The sequence below is a fragment of the Salmo trutta genome, chromosome 14, assembly GCF_901001165.1.
Source record: "Salmo trutta chromosome 14, fSalTru1.1, whole genome shotgun sequence".
NCBI lineage: Eukaryota > Metazoa > Chordata > Actinopteri > Salmoniformes > Salmonidae > Salmo > Salmo trutta.
Window position 1 is genome coordinate 76,830,400 of NC_042970.1, and position 19,083 is coordinate 76,849,482.

At 43.4% G+C, this 19,083-nt stretch overlaps 1 protein-coding gene and 1 long non-coding RNA gene across 2 annotated transcripts; one reads left to right on the forward strand and one right to left on the reverse strand.

Moving 5' to 3' along the window:
- Positions 1–1,839: 1,839 nt before the first annotated feature.
- Positions 1,840–18,315, reverse strand: LOC115147433 (cytohesin-4-like). Its single transcript, XM_029689674.1, has 13 exons — positions 18,087–18,315; positions 15,851–15,933; positions 15,667–15,731; positions 14,753–14,819; positions 11,798–11,916; positions 10,446–10,526; positions 10,158–10,270; positions 9,739–9,887; positions 9,247–9,358; positions 5,078–5,154; positions 4,015–4,086; positions 3,566–3,720; positions 1,840–2,917 (listed from the first exon to the last, which is right to left on the reverse strand). Exons 1-13 carry the CDS (start codon positions 18,103–18,105, stop codon positions 2,836–2,838), a joined length of 1,194 nt encoding a protein of 397 aa, XP_029545534.1. The 5' UTR covers positions 18,106–18,315; the 3' UTR covers positions 1,840–2,835.
- Positions 4,456–4,738, forward strand: LOC115147434 (uncharacterized). The gene is made up of 2 exons (XR_003866336.1): positions 4,456–4,531; positions 4,601–4,738. It is a non-coding gene; the product is annotated as an uncharacterized LOC115147434 (long non-coding RNA).
- Positions 18,316–19,083: the final 768 nt, after the last annotated feature.

Here is a 19,083-nt window from a genome sequence, read left to right on the forward strand (position 1 = left end):
TAATGTAGACCTGTAATACTCAGAAGATAATAGCTTGGCTATACCCAGGCTATGCCATTGCTACAGACTCAGTTTGTGTTAAGTTTTCTCAATACAAGACAAAACCATAATGGTATGAGACAATAGGTTTTGTCCATTAGAAACAGATAAGGTTTGGGTTGTACCACTGTTAGTTTTGTCAGATGAGGAGATGAGAGATGGTCCTTTTGTCTAGTGTGTTGTTCCCAACACCACCAGCAGGTGTCACTTCTCTATAGAGATCAGTGTTGGACGCACACACACACACAAACACAAACACAAACACACGCACAGTCTTGTACAGCTAACCTTTTGGGGACACACAATTCAGTCCCATTCAAAATCCTATTTTCCCTAACCCCTAACCCGTACTCTTACCCTAACCTTAACCCATGAACATAACCTTAACCCTGAACCTAACCCTTTCCTTAACCCTAAAACTAACCCTAGCTCCTAACCCTAAGAAATAGCATTTGACCTCGTGGGGATGAACAAAATGTCCCCAATTGGTCAAATTTTTGTTTGTTTACTATTCTTTACTATTCAAGAATAGTTAAACACGTCCACACACACACATACACACACACACACGCACACACACACACACAACAAACAGTAAGAGGAAGTGAGAGATAGAGGAACCTGTGTTTGTGTGTGTGTGTGTGTGTGTGTGTGTGTGTGTGTGTGTGTGTGTGTGTGTGTGTGTGTGTGTGTGTGTGTGTGTGTGTGTGTGTGTGTGTGTGTGTGTGTGTGTGTGTGTGTGTGTGTGTGTGTGTTCAACTGGAACATGCAGGTGTCCCTTTCCTTCTGACTGAAAACAGGACTTACTGCTCTCACCCCACTGGTGGATTTGCACCTGACCACTGATCTAAGGTCAGTTTAACATTAACTGTGATGGTTGAGAATAGGACTGGGAGAGAGGGAGCTGATCCTAGATCTGTGCTTACAGGCAACTACCACCCAGTAATCTGGCCTGTTCACAATGGCCTTTGTGTGCAATATATTAAATAATCAACTGAACAATTAAAGAACAAGATAAAAATAAACATGAATAGAAGAACATGGTAGAGACAATCATTCTGTATATGAACTACCAGGTTCTGTATATGTACTCCCAGGTTCTGTATATGAATTCCCAGGTTCTGTATATGAACTCCCAGGTTCTGTATATGTACTCCCAGGTTCTGTATATGCATTCCCAGGTTCTGTATATGCACTCCCAGGTTCTGTATATGAACTCCCAGGTTCTGTATATGAACTCCCAGGTTCTGTATATGAACTCCCAGGTTCTGTATATGTACTCCCAGGTTCTGTATATGAACTCCCAGGTTCTGTATATGTACTCCCAGGTTCTGTATATGAACTCCCAGGTTCTGTATATGAACTCCCAGGTTCTGTATATGAACTCCCAGGTTCTGTATATGTACTCCCAGGTTCTGTATATGAACTCCCAGGTTCTGTATATGTACTCCCAGGTTCTGTAAATGAACTCCCAGGTTCTGTATATGAACTCCCAGGTTCTGTATATGTACTCCCAGGTTCTGTATATGAACTCCCAGGTTCTGTATATGAACTCCCAGGTTCTGTATATGAACTCCCAGGTTCTGTATATGAACTCCCAGGTTCTGTGTGTGTTTGGTGCTTGTATGGCATGACGGTGACAGAAGAGTTCTTTGTGTGTTTGCATGCTATCTCTATTCACCTCTGTGATATAAATACTGTGTTGACTTCCTGGTGAGATGTGATGGTTTCTCTCTCTAACCAATACAGTCTCATCTATAGACATAGCTGACAGACCAGATACAATAACCAGGCGACTCATAGATCCTCTCTACAGTATTAGCATACAGAGGCAAATACATTTCAGTCATTTAACAGACACTCTTATCCAGAGTAATTTACAGGAGCATTATGGGTCAAGCGTCTTGCTCAAGGGCACATCAACAGATTTTCACCTAGGGGGCTCGGGGATTCGAACCAGCAGCCTCGTGGGTACTGGCCCAATACTCTTAACCACTAGGCTACCTGCCACCCTAGTACAGTTGGTGAAGCCAGCAACGTTGGAGGTGGTATCTATTATCATGATGTACATCCAGTACATAGAACAGGTATGATAAACCAAAGACACAGAGGTCTTATAACAGCAGACAAGATCTGCATCTCAAATGGTACCCTATTCCCTATTTAGTGCACCACTTTTGACCAGGGTCCGTAAGGCTCTGGTGGAAAGTAGTGCACTGTATAGAGAATAGGGCACCATTTGGGACACAATCAACGAGTCATACAAGGACAGTAGGTGGAATCAGCCATGCTTGAGGTCGTATCTATCTGCGGTATGTACACATGAGAAACCGCTCTCTTGGCTTCGCTTCTGTCACCTTATCAACAAACAGTATGTACAGGTCACGTTGACAGCTGTTGACAATGACAGTATTTCATCTCACAGGATAAGAAGGAAGTCCTTTGACACGGCCGTGGTTCAAAATGAGAAGTCACTCTTCCAGACAGTCCACAGTTCCACCCTTTTAATCCAGATAAAAGTCCAAATCAGTCTTTCCCCCAGCAGTCTTCTCAGAAACTCTTCTTGCAACAACAAAAAATGATCCCTCAATTCTCATTATGACAAAAGTTCATTTCTAATTCCTTTTTAAGGTAGAAAGTTCTCATTCTCACTGTTGAAAGTGTCCAGGTTCCCAATGCTTAGTCAGTTCCACTGAACCTGAACCAAAGTCTATTGATTGAACTATTTGCTGTAGGGGTTCCATCTCCCTCTGTGATGCAGTACTGTGATTGATCCACAGGGGGTGCTGTCCTGTCTCAGTCTTGGGGAGCCTGGTTGATCACCTTCTTCTTACGCACCGACACCAGGTCATAGAAGGGGTCCTTGGTGATGCTGGCTCTGTAACGTGAGATAACAGGATGCTGGGTTGTTAATGGTGTTGTGAGAGCGTGTGGAGCCTCTAAATGCCCAACCTAGGCAACATAGAGGAACTACTCTCTAGGTCACTGCTCTACCACTTAAATCAAATACTAAATAGTAGCTGGCAAGATGGAGACCACAGAGGTTCTTTATAATGAGTGCATTTCGCAAGTGGCAAACTACCTTCACTAAAACCACTGGAAAGGTTTTGCCTGCAAACTTTGGTTTTGAATCACGACATTCTGGCATGTCTGCCTCCTGATTGGTCGGGAGAGTCCCAGGAGTTTTTCAAATGTTCTTATCGATGTAGGCAGTGACATAGTTGCTCTCTGCCAAAAGAGTCCATCATTGAAGCCAGACCCTAGTCACTGTGTTTTCTATCTCTGTGTGTGTGTGTGTGTGTGGTGTGTGTGTGTGTGTGTGTGTGTGGTGGAACTGGGAGGAGCAATAGGAGGATGGGCTCATTGTAAAGACTGGAATAGAATACATTGAACGGTATCAAACACATCAAAACACATGGGAACCACACGTTTGACTCCGTTCCATAGATGCCATTCCAGCCAAAACAATGAGCTCGTCCTCCTATAGCTCCTCCCACCAGTGTATTCTTCCAGGCGTTCTACGTACCTGATGCTCTCTATCCATGTGTCTCGTTCCTCGGCGGTAGCAGCACAGATCATGTACGACTGGTGTTTCCCCTCCACCACTCTGCCGTCTGTCTCTGTCTTACACGCCTTGATCTTCTGACCCCTGCTGTTGGGGTTATACAGCTCCAGACAGTACTGAGGAACACAGAGAGACAGACAGGAGAAATCAAGTCAGTCACACGGAAGGATAAGTAAGGGTGAGTTGTGCATTCTTACTGGTCCTCTCTCACTCTCTCTCTTTCATGCACGCACACATGCACACACACACACACACACACACACACACACACACACACACACACACACACACACACACACACACACACACACACACACACACACACACACACACACATACACACGCACACACACACACGCACACACACACACACACTGAAGGATGAGTGTCTAAGGGTATTGTATTCTTACCGGTTTGCGTGCATACACCACCTCTCTCACACACAGGTTCTCCAGAGGGATGATGCCTCTGGGCTCCTTGTCCTGTAGAGAGAGATGAGGTTAGAAGAAGGAGGTTAGAGAGGGAGGGATGATGCCTCTGGGCTCCTTGTCCTGTAGAGAGAGATGAGGTTAGAGGAAGGAGGTTAGAGAGGGAGGGATGATGCCTCTGGGCTCCTTGTCCTGTAGAGAGAGATGAGGTTAGAAGAAGGAGGTTAGAGAGGGAGGGATGATGCCTCTGGGCTCCTTGTCCTGTAGAGAGAGATGAGGTTAGAGGAAGGAGGTTAGAGAGGGAGGGATGATGCCTCTGGGCTCCTTGTCCTGTAGAGAGAGATGAGGTTAGAAGAAGGAGGTTAGAGAGGGAGGGATGATGCCTCTGGGCTCCTTGTCCTGTAGAGAGAGATGAGGTTAGAGGAAGGAGGTTATAGAGGGAGGGATGATGCCTCTGGGCTCCTTGTCCTGTAGAGAGAGATGAGGTTAGAGGAAGGAGGTTATAGAGGGAGGGATGATGCCTCTGGGCTCCTTGTCCTGTAGAGAGAGATGAGGTTAGAGGAAGGAGGTTAGAGAGGGAGGGAGTTGCAGTAGAGGATGGAGGAAGGGACCAAGGAAGGAGAGGTATGGAGGGATATAACCGATGCAGAGGGAATGTTTTCATTGGGCGGGGAAGAAGATGGAGTGATGAAAAGCAATAGGAAAGTTAGAAAGGAAGGAAGGAGAAGGGGATGAGAGATGTAGATGAACTTAAAGGAGGAATGGAGAGGTATTGAAAGGGGTCAGTGAGATGGAGAGGGATGGACAGAGGGATGGACATAGAGGAGTAGGCAGGTAGGAGAGACTTACAGTGGTGTACTCAAAATAGTAGACTTACAGTGGTGTTCTCAAAATAGTAGACTTACAGTGGTGTACTCAAAATAGTAGACTTACAGTGGTGTTCTCAAAATAGTAGACTTACAGTGGTGTACTCAAAATAGTAGACTTACAGTGGTGTACTCAAAATAGTAGACTTACAGTGGTGTACTCAAAATAGTAGACTTACAGTGGTGTACTCAAAATAGTAGAGGCAGTTGTCAGTCAGGATGAACCATCTCCTCTTCCACGTCTTCACTCTGCCTCCTGACCAACCAAACACACACATCTGAAATATTCTAGATATGCTACGGCTTTGGTCTGTTTACTATCTAGACGGCATCCTACTGTTGCTTTGATCCACTAGACTACAGCATCGGACAGGAAAGGGTCGGTGCTGGCTTTTAATGTTCCAGGTGTGAGTTGTAAATCAGCTAATAACATCTCTGGATATCTGTGAAGGACGGAGCTCCCCAAGGAGCAACAGTATTTAAGAAGTATATCAGCTAATAACATCTCTGGATATCTGTGAAGGACGGAGCTCCCCAAGGAGCAACAGTATTTAAGAAGTATATCAGCGAATAACATCTCTGGATATCTGTGAAGGACGGAGCTCCCCAAGGAGCAACAGTATTTAAGAAGTATATCAGCTAATAACATCTCTGGATATCTGTGAAGGACGGAGCTCCCCAAGGAGCAACAGTATTTAAAAACCTGTTGTGGATAGGGGGCAGTATTTTCACGGCCGGATAAAAAACATACCGATTTAATCTGGTTACTACTCTTGCCCAGAAACGAGAATATGCATATAATTAGTAGATTTGGATAGAAAACACTCTAAAGTTTCTAAAACTGTTTGAATGGTGTCTGTGAGTATAACAGAACTCATATGGCAGGCAAAAACCTGAGAAGATTCCATGCAGGAAGTGGCCTGTCTGACAATTTGTTGTCCTTCTGTTGCATCTCTATCGAAATTACAGCATCTGAGCTGTTACGTGACACTTTCTAAGGCTTCCATTGGCTCTCTAAAGCCTTCAGAAAGCGGAATGACACGTCTCCTGTCTCTGGGCAGATAACAGGAGCAGAGTTTGTAAGTGGTCTGCCTGGGGACAGAGAGACTGGAGATGCGCGTTCACGAGACCTCGCCATTTTTTTCTTTCCCTCTTTGAATGAATACAACGTTGTCCGGTTGGAATACTATCGCTATTTTACGAGAAAAATAGCATAAAAATTGATTTTAAACAGCGTTTGACATGCTTCTAAGTATGGTAATGGAATATTTTGAAATTTTCTGTCACGAAATGCACTCGCGCGTTACCCTTTGGATAGTGACCTGAACGCACGAACAAAACAGAGGTATTTGGATATAACTATGGATTATTTGGAACCAAAACAACATTTGTTGTTGAAGTAGAAGTCCTGGGAGTGCATTCTGACGAAGAACAGCAAAGGTAATCCAATTTTTCTAATAGTAATTCTGAGTTTAGGTTGCCCCGACGTTGACGGGTGTCTGAATAGCTAGCCTGTGATGGCTGAGCTATGTACTCAGAATATTGCAAAATGTGCTTTCGCCGAAAAGCTATTTTAAAATCTGACATAGCGGTTGCATAAAGGAGTTCTGTATCTATAATTCTTAAAATAATTGTTATGTATTTTGTTAACGTTTATGATGAGTAATTTAGTAAATTCACCGGAAGTTTTCGGTGGGTATGCTAGTTCCGAACATCACATGCTAATGTAAAAAGCTGGTTTTTGATATAAATATGAACTTGATTGAACAAAACATGCATGTATTGTATAGCATAATGTCCTAGGAGTGTCATCTGATGAAGATCATCAAAGGTTAGTGCTGCATTTAGCTGTGGTTTGGGTTTTTGTGACATATATGCTTGCTTTGAAAATGGCTGTGTGACTATTTTTGGCTGGGTACTCTCCTGACATAATCTAATGTTTTGCTTTCGCTGTAAAGCCTTTTTGAAATCGGACAATGTGGTTGGATTAACGAGAGTCTTATCTTTCAAATGGTGTAAAATAGTCATATGTTTGAGAAATTGAAGTTATAGCATTTTTAAGGTTTTTGTATTTCGCGACACTCTCTACAATTGGATATTTGGCAAGGCTAGCGGAACGTCTGTCCTCAACAGGTTTAAGAAGTATATCAGCTAATAACATCTCTGGATATCTGTGAAGGACGGAGCTCCCCAAGGAGCAACAGTATTTAAGAAGTATATCAGCTAATAACATCTCTGGATATCTGTGAAGGACGGAGCTCCTCAAGGAGCAACAGTATTTAAGAAGTATATCAGCGAATAACATCTCTGGATATCTGTGAAGGACGGAGCTCCCCAAGGAGCAACAGTATTTAAGAAGTATATCAGCTAATAACATCTCTGGATATCTGTGAAGGACGGAGCTCCCCAAGGAGCAACAGTATTTAAAAACCTGTTGTGGATAGGGGGCAGTATTTTCACGGCCGGATAAAAAACATACCGATTTAATCTGGTTACTACTCTTGCCCAGAAACGAGAATATGCATATAATTAGTAGATTTGGATAGAAAACACTCTAAAGTTTCTAAAACTGTTTGAATGGTGTCTGTGAGTATAACAGAACTCATATGGCAGGCAAAAACCTGAGAAGATTCCATGCAGGAAGTGGCCTGTCTGACAATTTGTTGTCCTTCTGTTGCATCTCTATCGAAATTACAGCATCTGAGCTGTTACGTGACACTTTCTAAGGCTTCCATTGGCTCTCTAAAGCCTTCAGAAAGCGGAATGACACGTCTCCTGTCTCTGGGCAGATAACAGGAGCAGAGTTTGTAAGTGGTCTGCCTGGGGACAGAGAGACTGGAGATGCGCGTTCACGAGACCTCGCCATTTTTTTCTTTCCCTCTTTGAATGAATACAACGTTGTCCGGTTGGAATACTATCGCTATTTTACGAGAAAAATAGCATAAAAATTGATTTTAAACAGCGTTTGACATGCTTCTAAGTATGGTAATGGAATATTTTGAAATTTTCTGTCACGAAATGCACTCGCGCGTTACCCTTTGGATAGTGACCTGAACGCACGAACAAAACAGAGGTATTTGGATATAACTATGGATTATTTGGAACCAAAACAACATTTGTTGTTGAAGTAGAAGTCCTGGGAGTGCATTCTGACGAAGAACAGCAAAGGTAATCCAATTTTTCTAATAGTAATTCTGAGTTTAGGTTGCCCCGACGTTGACGGGTGTCTGAATAGCTAGCCTGTGATGGCTGAGCTATGTACTCAGAATATTGCAAAATGTGCTTTCGCCGAAAAGCTATTTTAAAATCTGACATAGCGGTTGCATAAAGGAGTTCTGTATCTATAATTCTTAAAATAATTGTTATGTATTTTGTTAACGTTTATGATGAGTAATTTAGTAAATTCACCGGAAGTTTTCGGTGGGTATGCTAGTTCCGAACATCACATGCTAATGTAAAAAGCTGGTTTTTGATATAAATATGAACTTGATTGAACAAAACATGCATGTATTGTATAGCATAATGTCCTAGGAGTGTCATCTGATGAAGATCATCAAAGGTTAGTGCTGCATTTAGCTGTGGTTTGGGTTTTTGTGACATATATGCTTGCTTTGAAAATGGCTGTGTGACTATTTTTGGCTGGGTACTCTCCTGACATAATCTAATGTTTTGCTTTCGCTGTAAAGCCTTTTTGAAATCGGACAATGTGGTTGGATTAACGAGAGTCTTATCTTTCAAATGGTGTAAAATAGTCATATGTTTGAGAAATTGAAGTTATAGCATTTTTAAGGTTTTTGTATTTCGCGACACTCTCTACAATTGGATATTTGGCAAGGCTAGCGGAACGTCTGTCCTCAACAGGTTTAAGAAGTATATCAGCTAATAACATCTCTGGATATCTGTGAAGGACGGAGCTCCCCAAGGAGCAACAGTATTTAAGAAGTATATCAGCTAATAACATCTCTGGATATCTGTGAAGGACGGAGCTCCTCAAGGAGCAACAGTATTTAAGAAGTATATCAGCGAATAACATCTCTGGATATCTGTGAAGGACGGAGCTCCCCAAGGAGCAACAGTATTTAAGAAGTATATCAGCTAATAACATCTCTGGATATCTGTGAAGGACGGAGCTCCCCAAGGAGCAACAGTATTTAAGAAGTATATCAGCTAATAACATCTCTGGATATCTGTGAAGGATGGAGCTCCCCAAGGAGCAACAGTATTTAAGAAGTATATCAGCTAATAACATCTCTGGATATCTGTGAAGGACGGAGCTCCTCAAGGAGCAACAGTATTTAAGAAGTATATCAGCTAAATGATATCATGACCATGTTGTTGGGTGTCTCACCTAGTTTGAGGAGCCATCCCTCCCTGTCGGGGTTGAAGAAGGTGTGAGTCAGGTCGTTCCCATCATCCTCTGGGATTTTAAAGGGCTCGTTCCTGATGCTGTCGTACAGTTTCTGATGAGGGAGACAGCAGAGAAGCCAGCTGATGATGTAAGGGACATTCCCTGGTTTGACATATGTTTAGTTTTTATGCAACTACATTTTCCCACCGCTATCAAGGTAGAATTCAAACCAAACAAACCAAACCCCATAGCTAGATAGTGGCCGATCCCAATACTTCAGGGTCATGTGACCTATATGAAAACTGTGAATGTCTGGTGTTTCTCACCATACACATCTCATTGGTCAACCAACTACTACTTCCTGATCATGTGACCTATGTGGCCTCTCTGATTGGCTGCTGTGTCTCGCCATGAACATCTCATTGGTCAATGAACTACTACTTCCTGATGATGTGACCTATGTGGCCTCACTGATTGGCTCTTGTGTCTCACCGTGAGCAGCTCATTGGGCAGGTCCCCTCCGTTGTTGATGCCTCTGTTCATAGAGATGAATCTCTCTAGAGGGGTCTTGTCCTTCACGTTGGGGTTGTGGAGGCTGGTGTTCAACATGATGATGGCAAACGACAGGATGTAGCAGGTGTCTGAAAGAACCCACAGAGAAATGTAGACATTATACACAGTTTATATTGTTATTTCAGGGAAATGAGAACACATACAGTACATCTACACACACACACACACACACACACACACACACACACACACACACACACACACACACACACACACACACACACACACACACACACACACACACACACACACACCTCTAGACTGAAAGATGTCTGTGTTGCAGTCACAGTAGCACGTGGTTACACCACACACACACACACACACACACACACACACACCTGTAGACTGAAAGACTTCAGCGTTACAGTCACAGTAGCGTGTGGCGAAGGTTTCCATCATGCGGTCAATCTTCTGAGCCTCGCCGGGCAGACGGAAACTCCACAGGAACTGCCTGAAACATACAGACAGACATTCAGATAGGGGGTTCAGACCAGTCAGGCTCACAGAGCTCCTGTGTTCTGCCTTCAGACTACAACTTCATCTACAGTTATTTGACCAAATGTATTCTGTCATTTTAACATAGCTGAGAATTGAAAGGTTAGTTGATGAACAGTCCGTCAACCTACCTCAGTGCCTGTACCAGGTTGAGGTCTGAGAACTCATGGAGGTCCACAAAGGCTTTCAGTGTCTGGAGGTGGAGGTCTTCTCTGTAAAGACACAAGCAGACTGAGCAGACGGAGAGACACTAACTACAACAGCTATCATCATATTATTATTGATATGACTTCAGTATCTCCCAACTCCTCGAATATCTCCCCCTTTATCCTCTCCCCTCAGCCATCGCTGCTTCATCACCACCACCATCATCACCATCATCATCATCACCACCATCATCACCATCATCACCATCACCACCACCATCACCACCATCATCACCATCATCACCACCATCATCATCATCACCGCCACCACCACTACCATCACCACCACCATCACCATCATCATTACCATCACCACCATCATCATCATCACCATCACCATCATCATCATCAACATCATCACCATCACCATCACCACCATCATCACCATCATCACCATCACCACCATCATCATCACCACCACCATCATCATCATCACCACCACCATCATCACCATCATCACCATCACCAACATCAATACCATCATCATCATCATCACCACCATCATCATCATCACCACCACCATCATCACCATCACCACCACCATCACCACCATCATCACCATCATCACCATCACCACCATCATCACCACCATCATCACCATCACCACCATCATCCTCATCACCACCACCATCATCACCATCACCACCACCATCACCACCATCATCACCATCATCACCATCACCACCATCATCACCATCATCACATCACCACCATCATCACCACCATCATCACCATCATCACATCACCACCATCATCACCACCATCATCATCATAACCACCACCATCATCATCACCACCATCATCACCATCATCACCATCACCACCATCATCATCATAACCACCACCATCATCATCACCACCACCATCATCATCATCACCACCACCATCATCACCACCATCACCACCATCATCACCATCACCACCATCATCACCATCATCACATCACCACCATCATCACCACCATCATCATCAGAACCACCACCATCATCATCATCACCACCACCATCATCACCATCATCACCACCATCATTACCATCACCACCACCATCATCATCATTACTACAACCACCATCATCATCATCACCATCACCACCATCATCATCATTACCACAATCACCATCATCATCATCATCACCATCATCATCATCACTACCACCATCACCATCATCACCACCACCATCATCATCATCACCACCATCATCATCACCATCACCACCATCATCATCATTACCACAACCACCATCATCATCATCATCATAACCATGTCCCTACTGTACCTCTCTCCCAGGTAGTCTCCAATAGCAGTCTTATTGAGCCCCTCCTCCTTGTAAAGGAACTCTGCTATTGGCTGAGGGTTCCTTTCCAGAAGCTTGTTCTCTACCAGGTAGTTTATACCCTAGAATGATGTAAAACAGACATCAATTAACCAATTAACCAATACATCAACCAGTCAATTAACCAATACATCAACCAGTCAATTAACCAATACATCAACCAGTCAATGTCCGGGGGCATCATCGGAGGGGGCCACAGTGTCTGCTGACCCCTCCTGTCTCCCCTCCTGTCCCCTCCTGTCTCAGCCTCTAGTATTTATGCTGCAATAGTTTATGTGTCGGGGGGCTAGGATCAGTCTGTTATATCTGGAGTATTTCCCCTGTCTTATCCGGTTTCCTGTGTGAATTTAAGTATGCTCTCGCTAATTCTCTTTCTCTCTTTCTCTCTTTCTCTCTCTCGGAGGACCTGAGCCCTAGGACCATGCCTCAGGACTACCTGGAATGATGACTCCTTGCTGTCCCCAGTCCACCTGGCCGTGCTGCTGCTCCAGTTTCAACTGTTCTGCCTGCGGCTATGGAACCCTGACCTGTTCACCGGACATGCTACCTGTCCCAGACCTGCTGTTTTCAACTCTCTAGAGACAGCAAGAGCGGTAGAGATACTCTCAATGATCGGCTATGAAATGCCAACTGACATTTACTCCTGAGGTGCTGACCTGTTGCACCCTCGACAACCACTGTGATTATTATTATTTGACCCTGCTGGTCATCTATGAACATTTGAACATCTTGGCCATGTTCTGTTATAATCTCCACCCGGCACAGCCAGAAGAGGACTGGCCACCCCTCATAGTCTGGTTCCTCTCTAGGTTTCTTCCTAGGTTTTGGCCTTTCTAGGGAGTATTTCCTAGCCAGCATTCTTCTACACCTGCATTGCTTGCTGTTTGGGGTTTTAGGCTGGGTTTCTCTACAGCACTTTGAGATATCAGCTGATGTAAGAAGGGCTTTATAAATACATTTGATTTGATTTGATTTAGACAATCAGTCAGTCAGATACTATAAAACACATTAAATATAACACTTTTAAATAGCTTTTGCAGTGATAAGAGTGAGTAACACACACATATACACACACACACTGGCCTTCCGATCTGTGATTGGTTGTTAAATGCTGTTATTTGTCTTGTTTCAGAATGGTCTCATAGATTCCATCTGTTTGACTAGACTTCCTAAAAGCTTGAGACGGAATTAGGGCACCGTTTTAAAAAAATCACTATTCCTTAAAACTCAATATCTCTTCCTCTTTCTCATCAGCACTGTAACTGAGGGGAAAAGTTACATTCTGTGTCAATAGTCAACTGTTCGAAATAGCTTTAGCCATTACAGCAGTGGTCACCAACCCTAGTCTTGGTAATCTACTGGTTGTAAATAGTTTTAGCCATTAGAGCAGTGGTCACCAACCCTAGTCTTGGTGATCTACTGGTTGTAAATAGCTTTAGCTACTAGACCAGTGGTCACCAACCCTAGTCCTGGTGATCTACTGGTTGTAAATAGCTTTAGCCACTAGAGCAGTGGTCACCAACCCTAGTCCTGGTGATCTACTGGTTGTAAATAGCTTTAGCCATTAGAGCAGTGGTCACCAACCCTAGTCCTGGTGATCTACTGGTTGTAAATAGTTTTGGCCATTAGAGCAGTGGTCACCAACCCTAGTCCTGGTGATCTACTGGTTGTAAATAGCTTTAGCTACTAGACCAGTGGTCACCAACCCTAGTCTTGGTGATCTACTGGTTGTATATAGCTTTAGCCACTAGAGCAGTGGTCACCAACCCTAGTCCTGGTGATCTACTGGTTGTAAATAGTTTTAGCCATTAGAGCAGTGGTCACCAACCCTAGTCTTGGAGATCTACTGGTTGTAAATAGCTTTAGCCACTAGAGCAGTGGTCACCAACCCTAGTCCTGGTAATCTACTGGTTGTAAATAGCTTTAGCCATTAGAGCAGTGGTCACCAACCCTAGTCCTGGAGAGCTAGTGGTAAGTGCAGGGTTTTGTACCAGACCAGCAGTAACACACGATTTAACTTCAGACATCACCTTACAATCCACCAATGTCTTTCCCTGACTCAGATAGCTGGTGTTCTTTACCTAACTCTGTATCTAGTCCAGGAGAATAGAAGGTACCCGGTGACAACAGATGCATGTTGTGAGATGGTTGTCATAGCTATGAACTATGATGCTGTTGTTGAACTTTAACAACAGTGCGTTGTCTTGATGAGACACCCACAAGGCATTTCTGCTGGCTGTATAGTGTACATGTTATGAGAGATGCATCTTCCTGTCAGAAAGGAAGCCCATAGTAGAGCCTCTGTTTGTCCTGAGAAGGTGGCTCAGGCATACACACACACACACACACACACACACACACACACACACACACACACACACACACACACACACACACACACACACACACACACACACACACACACACACACACACACACACACACACACACACACACACACACACACACACACACACACACACACACACACACACACACACACACACAACCACTTTCCTGTGTCTAAACATTCAAAAGTGATATGAGTGGACTATACCACTCTCTCAGACTATACCTTGTAAGAATTGAGGAAAAATTCATCATTTGTTCCAGCCACAACCTACCTATACAGAGCTGTGGTTCATAGGTCAAGTATGATGTCATCATGGCTTCAGTGTGTCTGTGTACTTACTTGTAGGTGGTCTCACATGCTCCTAACCCCCCCCCCCCCACACATTTCCTCCCCCCACTCAGAGGGGACAGGATGTGGTTTGCTCTCGCAACTTGCCTCTCTCTCTCTCTCTCTCTCTCTCTCTCTCTCTCTCTCTCTCTCTCTCTCTCTCTCTCTCTCTCTCTCTCTCTCTCTCTCTCATGATGACAGGCCATTTGTTCACTCACCTTTTTAGGGTCCATGTTGAATTTCTTCTTCCCGCTTGAGAACTGCTTTCCTTTCTCAAGGACTTTGCTGCACAGAGAGAAAACAACAACAGATTGCCTTCTTAACAAATGACCTTGTAAACAAATACGATGCACTGAAGTAGGTAGGAGTAATTCATTGTATGGTTTGTTAGCTACAGTACAGGACATAATAAGACATGTTCAACTAGTGAATAACTGATTCATCAGCAAGGAATAATGCATTCAGAAAAGATGACAACATAGTTAATAAAGGATAAAACATAAATATGAAAAGGGTGGATAAGCAATAAACAGATTAGGGGATGAATAGGGGATGAATAGGGGGTGAATAGGGAATGAATAGGGAATGAATAGAGAATGAATAGGGGGTGAATAGGGAATGAATAGGGAATGAATAGGGGGTGAATAGGGAATGAATAGGGGGTGAATAGGGAATGAATAGGGGGTGAATAGGGAATGAATAGGGGGTGAATAGGGAATGAATAGGGAATTAATAGGGGGTGAATAGGGAATGAATAGGGAATGAATAGGGAATGAATAGGGAATGAATAGGGGCGAATAGGGAATGAATAGGGAATGAATAGGGGGCGAATAGGGAATGAATAGGGAATGAATAGGGAGTGAATAGGGAATGAATAGGGGGTGAATAGGGTGTGAATAGGGGATGAATGGGGGTGAATAGGGAATTAATAGGGAATGAATAGGGAATGAATAGGGGATGAATAGGGAATGAATAGGGGTGAATAGGGAATGAATAGGGGGTGAATAGGGGGTGAATAAGGGATGAATAGGGAATGAATAGGGAATGAATAGGGAATGCGCAAGCCTAATGGTTAAACAAAGAGGAACAGTGATAATGGTTTAGGAAGGATAAAAGATTAAAGACCACTCACTTCTCCTCTGTAGACTCAAAGTCTTGAACTTCCGCCATGACTTTGTCAATCTCCATCTTTAGCTTCTGGAAAAGGATGTTCAGACAAGGGTGATTCATAGACCTGTGTGTGTGTGTGTGTGTGTGTGTGTGTGTGTGTGTGTGTGTGTGTGTGTGTGTGTGTGTGTGTGTGTGTGTGTGTTTACCTGGATGTCCTCTAGCAGGTCTTTCTTATGCATCTTCATGCTCTCGATCTCCAACCTCTCGTCTGCAGTGAAATCTGAAGACACTGTAGTGGAGACACGACAACAGGAGGGTTATTATCTGAAGACACTGTAGTGGAGACACGACAACAGGAGGGTTATTATCTGAAGACACTGTAGTGGAGACACGACAACAGGAGGGTTATTATCTGAAGACACTGTAGTGGAGACACGACAACAGGAGGGTTATTATCTGAAGACAATGTAGTGGAGACACGACAACAGGAGGGTTATTATCTGAAGACAATGTAGTGGAGACACGACAACAGGAGGGTTATTATCTGAAGACACTGTAGTGGAGACACGACAACAGGAGGGTTATTATCTGAAGACACTGTAGTGGAGACACGACAACAGGAGGGTTATTATCTGAAGACAGGGGAGAAGAGAAGGAGATCGAGGAAGAGGAGGGGAGAAGAGAAGGAGATGGAGAAAGAGGAAGAGAAGGAGAGAAGAGATGGAGGAAGAGGGAGGAGAGTGGATTGAAAAAGAAGAGGAGAAAGAGGAGAAGAAGAAGATTATGAGGAGGATGATGACAAAAAAGAGGAGTAAAATGGAGGAGGAAGAGGAAGAAAAGCACCAGAAGTCCACAACATCTCATCAGATGGCCTACAGTTAAAAACAAATCCCTGTTACGTACATCTGCAAGATAAGCATAACCATATGAAAAACACATTACAGGCAAAACACTGAACCGGCCACAGGAGAGATTTAGCATCAAATTAACAGGAAGAAGGCCAGAATATGACTAGTATCGTTCATAGGAACGATACCAGTCATCACCACAAGCCATTCAGATACAGCACACAGGTATCCCATCACATTGTGTTTCCACTCTCTCTTTCACAACCCTTCATCCCACAACTGTCTGTCTATACTCCTACCTGATGAGCTCTCGGCTCCAAACTTTGTGTGTGGTATGCAAATGCATGAGCTACTGTGTTAATGCGATAGTGAATGTGATATTACCCAGTTTAGTTATAGTAGGCTAGTAGTAGGCTAGATATTTATACACACAATGTTCCGGTGTTTTCTATATGTTGGTGAAGCTGTGAAAGGTAATGCATTAGGAGGAATATATAAGAACTGAAAATAGCTTTTGTAAGTCTAACCAAACTCCCGTTGTTAATCTTCATCCAAGCATGTCAACCATGAGCCATAGTATTGTTGTGGGGGGATGTAACCGTGTGTGTGTGTGTGTGTGTGGGTGGGTGGGTGGGTGTGTGTGTGTGTGTGTGTGTGTGTGTGTGTGTGTGTGTGTGTGTGTGTGTGTGTGTGTGTGTGTGTGTGTGTGTGTGTGTGTGTGTGGGCATGCATCCATGCGAACCAGAGAAGGGTGTTGGTTGGCCCTAACTTAAGAGGTTAAAGAAAAATATCAACAAGCAGCAGTTTTGGTTAGTTAGTGTTAGATACAGGCTATTATACTGCTGTTAAACAGCTAACCACTAGTCCTCTGTTCAACACCCTTCCTACAGCCTGTAATATGACCCGAAATACACACACTGACATGACTAAAATACTATTTAGCTACAGAATAATCTGTGTAACTCCGTGGAATCAAGTTTTGGGATGACATTTATGTAAACATTTACAATGCATTTTAACAAGAAATGCAATTTAGCTACATAATAACCTTTTTGTATCTCAAGGAAATGAAGTTTGGAGATGCCACATTTATGTAAGGTTTTCAAATGTCGCCTATCCTAACACATAATAAAACAAGCCAGGTCCCAGACATGTCTGTGCTTTTGCCAACTCCTGGCTATAGCATGGCAATGAGTTACAAGGACTTGGTGTGATAGCACAAACAGACTGTCGCTCAGGCTACAATAAATCCTCCATCCATTTAGGTGTCATGACAACTGAGCATGAAGTAGTCGTTCATTCATAAAGGTGTCAGCATTCCCCTTTCTGCCATGGTCATTCTTCACAGTCTTTCGCAACAGGAGGGTTGTCAGTGGAAAGGAAGGAAAGGAAATAGTTCCTCTTGCAAGACCATGAAAACGTACACTCATTTGTAGAACATCTTTTGCAATAATGTTATAAACAGGTAGGGTAATTCAAGATAAAAATGTCTACCACTATGTTTACTTTTGGTAGCAATGCTTCTATTCACAGGTGAGAATAACATTTTAGACCGTGAATTGAAGTGCAATAACAACTTAAAAAGTGAACTTACCCATTTGGCAATCGGTCATTGGCACACAGGAAAAAAGGTCAAACTCGATAGCCTACGGACCCTAAAGACTACAGGTATTTAAACATGACAAAGTGCCAAACCGGTGTCATCTATGCAAACTCCACAGCTCAATAATGTAAAGTGACAGTCAAGATTCTCTTGTTGCAACACACACCCTCTCTCTCTCTCCCGTCACATTATAGGCTCGAGCCTACTTGTGAAGATCAACGTCGGCAGAACAGAAGTGGACGTTTCCGCAATGATGTAGCAGCTGCCTCAATGTGGATTTATGTTACAGTTTACAGTAAAGAAGTGTTTTACTCGAAAACTAAACCATTTTTACAATCAAAGAAAATGACGAGTAGGCTATTGTATTGTGTGTAATGTATAAATAGACTTTCACAAAGTGGTTATTGACACGTTGAACAGAATTAACCAAAAACAGGCTGAGGGAAAAAAACGGTTCCTCCTGGATAAATTGCACCAAAACGCCCTCTAGTGTTTTTAAATGAACATTACAGTTCAGTCAACAAGGCCCAAAAGTTATTTCTCGCTGAGCAACTTATTTTCATTGAAAGAGTCAGTGATGATGACGATGATGATGATGATTATTGTGTATTTGAAAATGTATGATGTATATTTCAAACATATCTTACATTTCAATGTGTGATGGCAGGCTATCTTTGCTCTGTGTGTGTGTGGGGGGGGGCGGGTCTGTGCATGTGTGTTTGTGCATGCTGCAACAGTGAAAGAGAGAGAGAAAGAGAGACAGAGCGAGAGAGAGAGACAGAGATAGGAAGAGAGAGAGAGAGAGAGATAAAGAGAGAGAGAAAGAGGAAGAGAAAGCGAGAGATCACTCAGTGATCGAGAGAGAGATCACTGTAATCGAGAGAGAGACAGAAACAGAGAGAGATCACTCTGTAATCGAGAGAGAGAGAGACAGAGAGAGAGAGGGAGAGAGAGAGATCACTCCGTAATCGAGAGAGAGGGAGAGAGA

Bases quoted from the DNA above. Each gene is read 5' to 3' on its own strand.
- LOC115147433 (XM_029689674.1), bottom strand. The intron at 10,527-11,797 runs GTACAGTAGGGA...GTGTCTTTACAG, and splicing joins GGAGACTACCTGGGAGAGAG to AGAAGACCTCCACCTCCAGA. The intron at 2,918-3,565 runs GTACGTAGAACG...CTCACGTTACAG, and splicing joins ACATGGATAGAGAGCATCAG to AGCCAGCATCACCAAGGACC.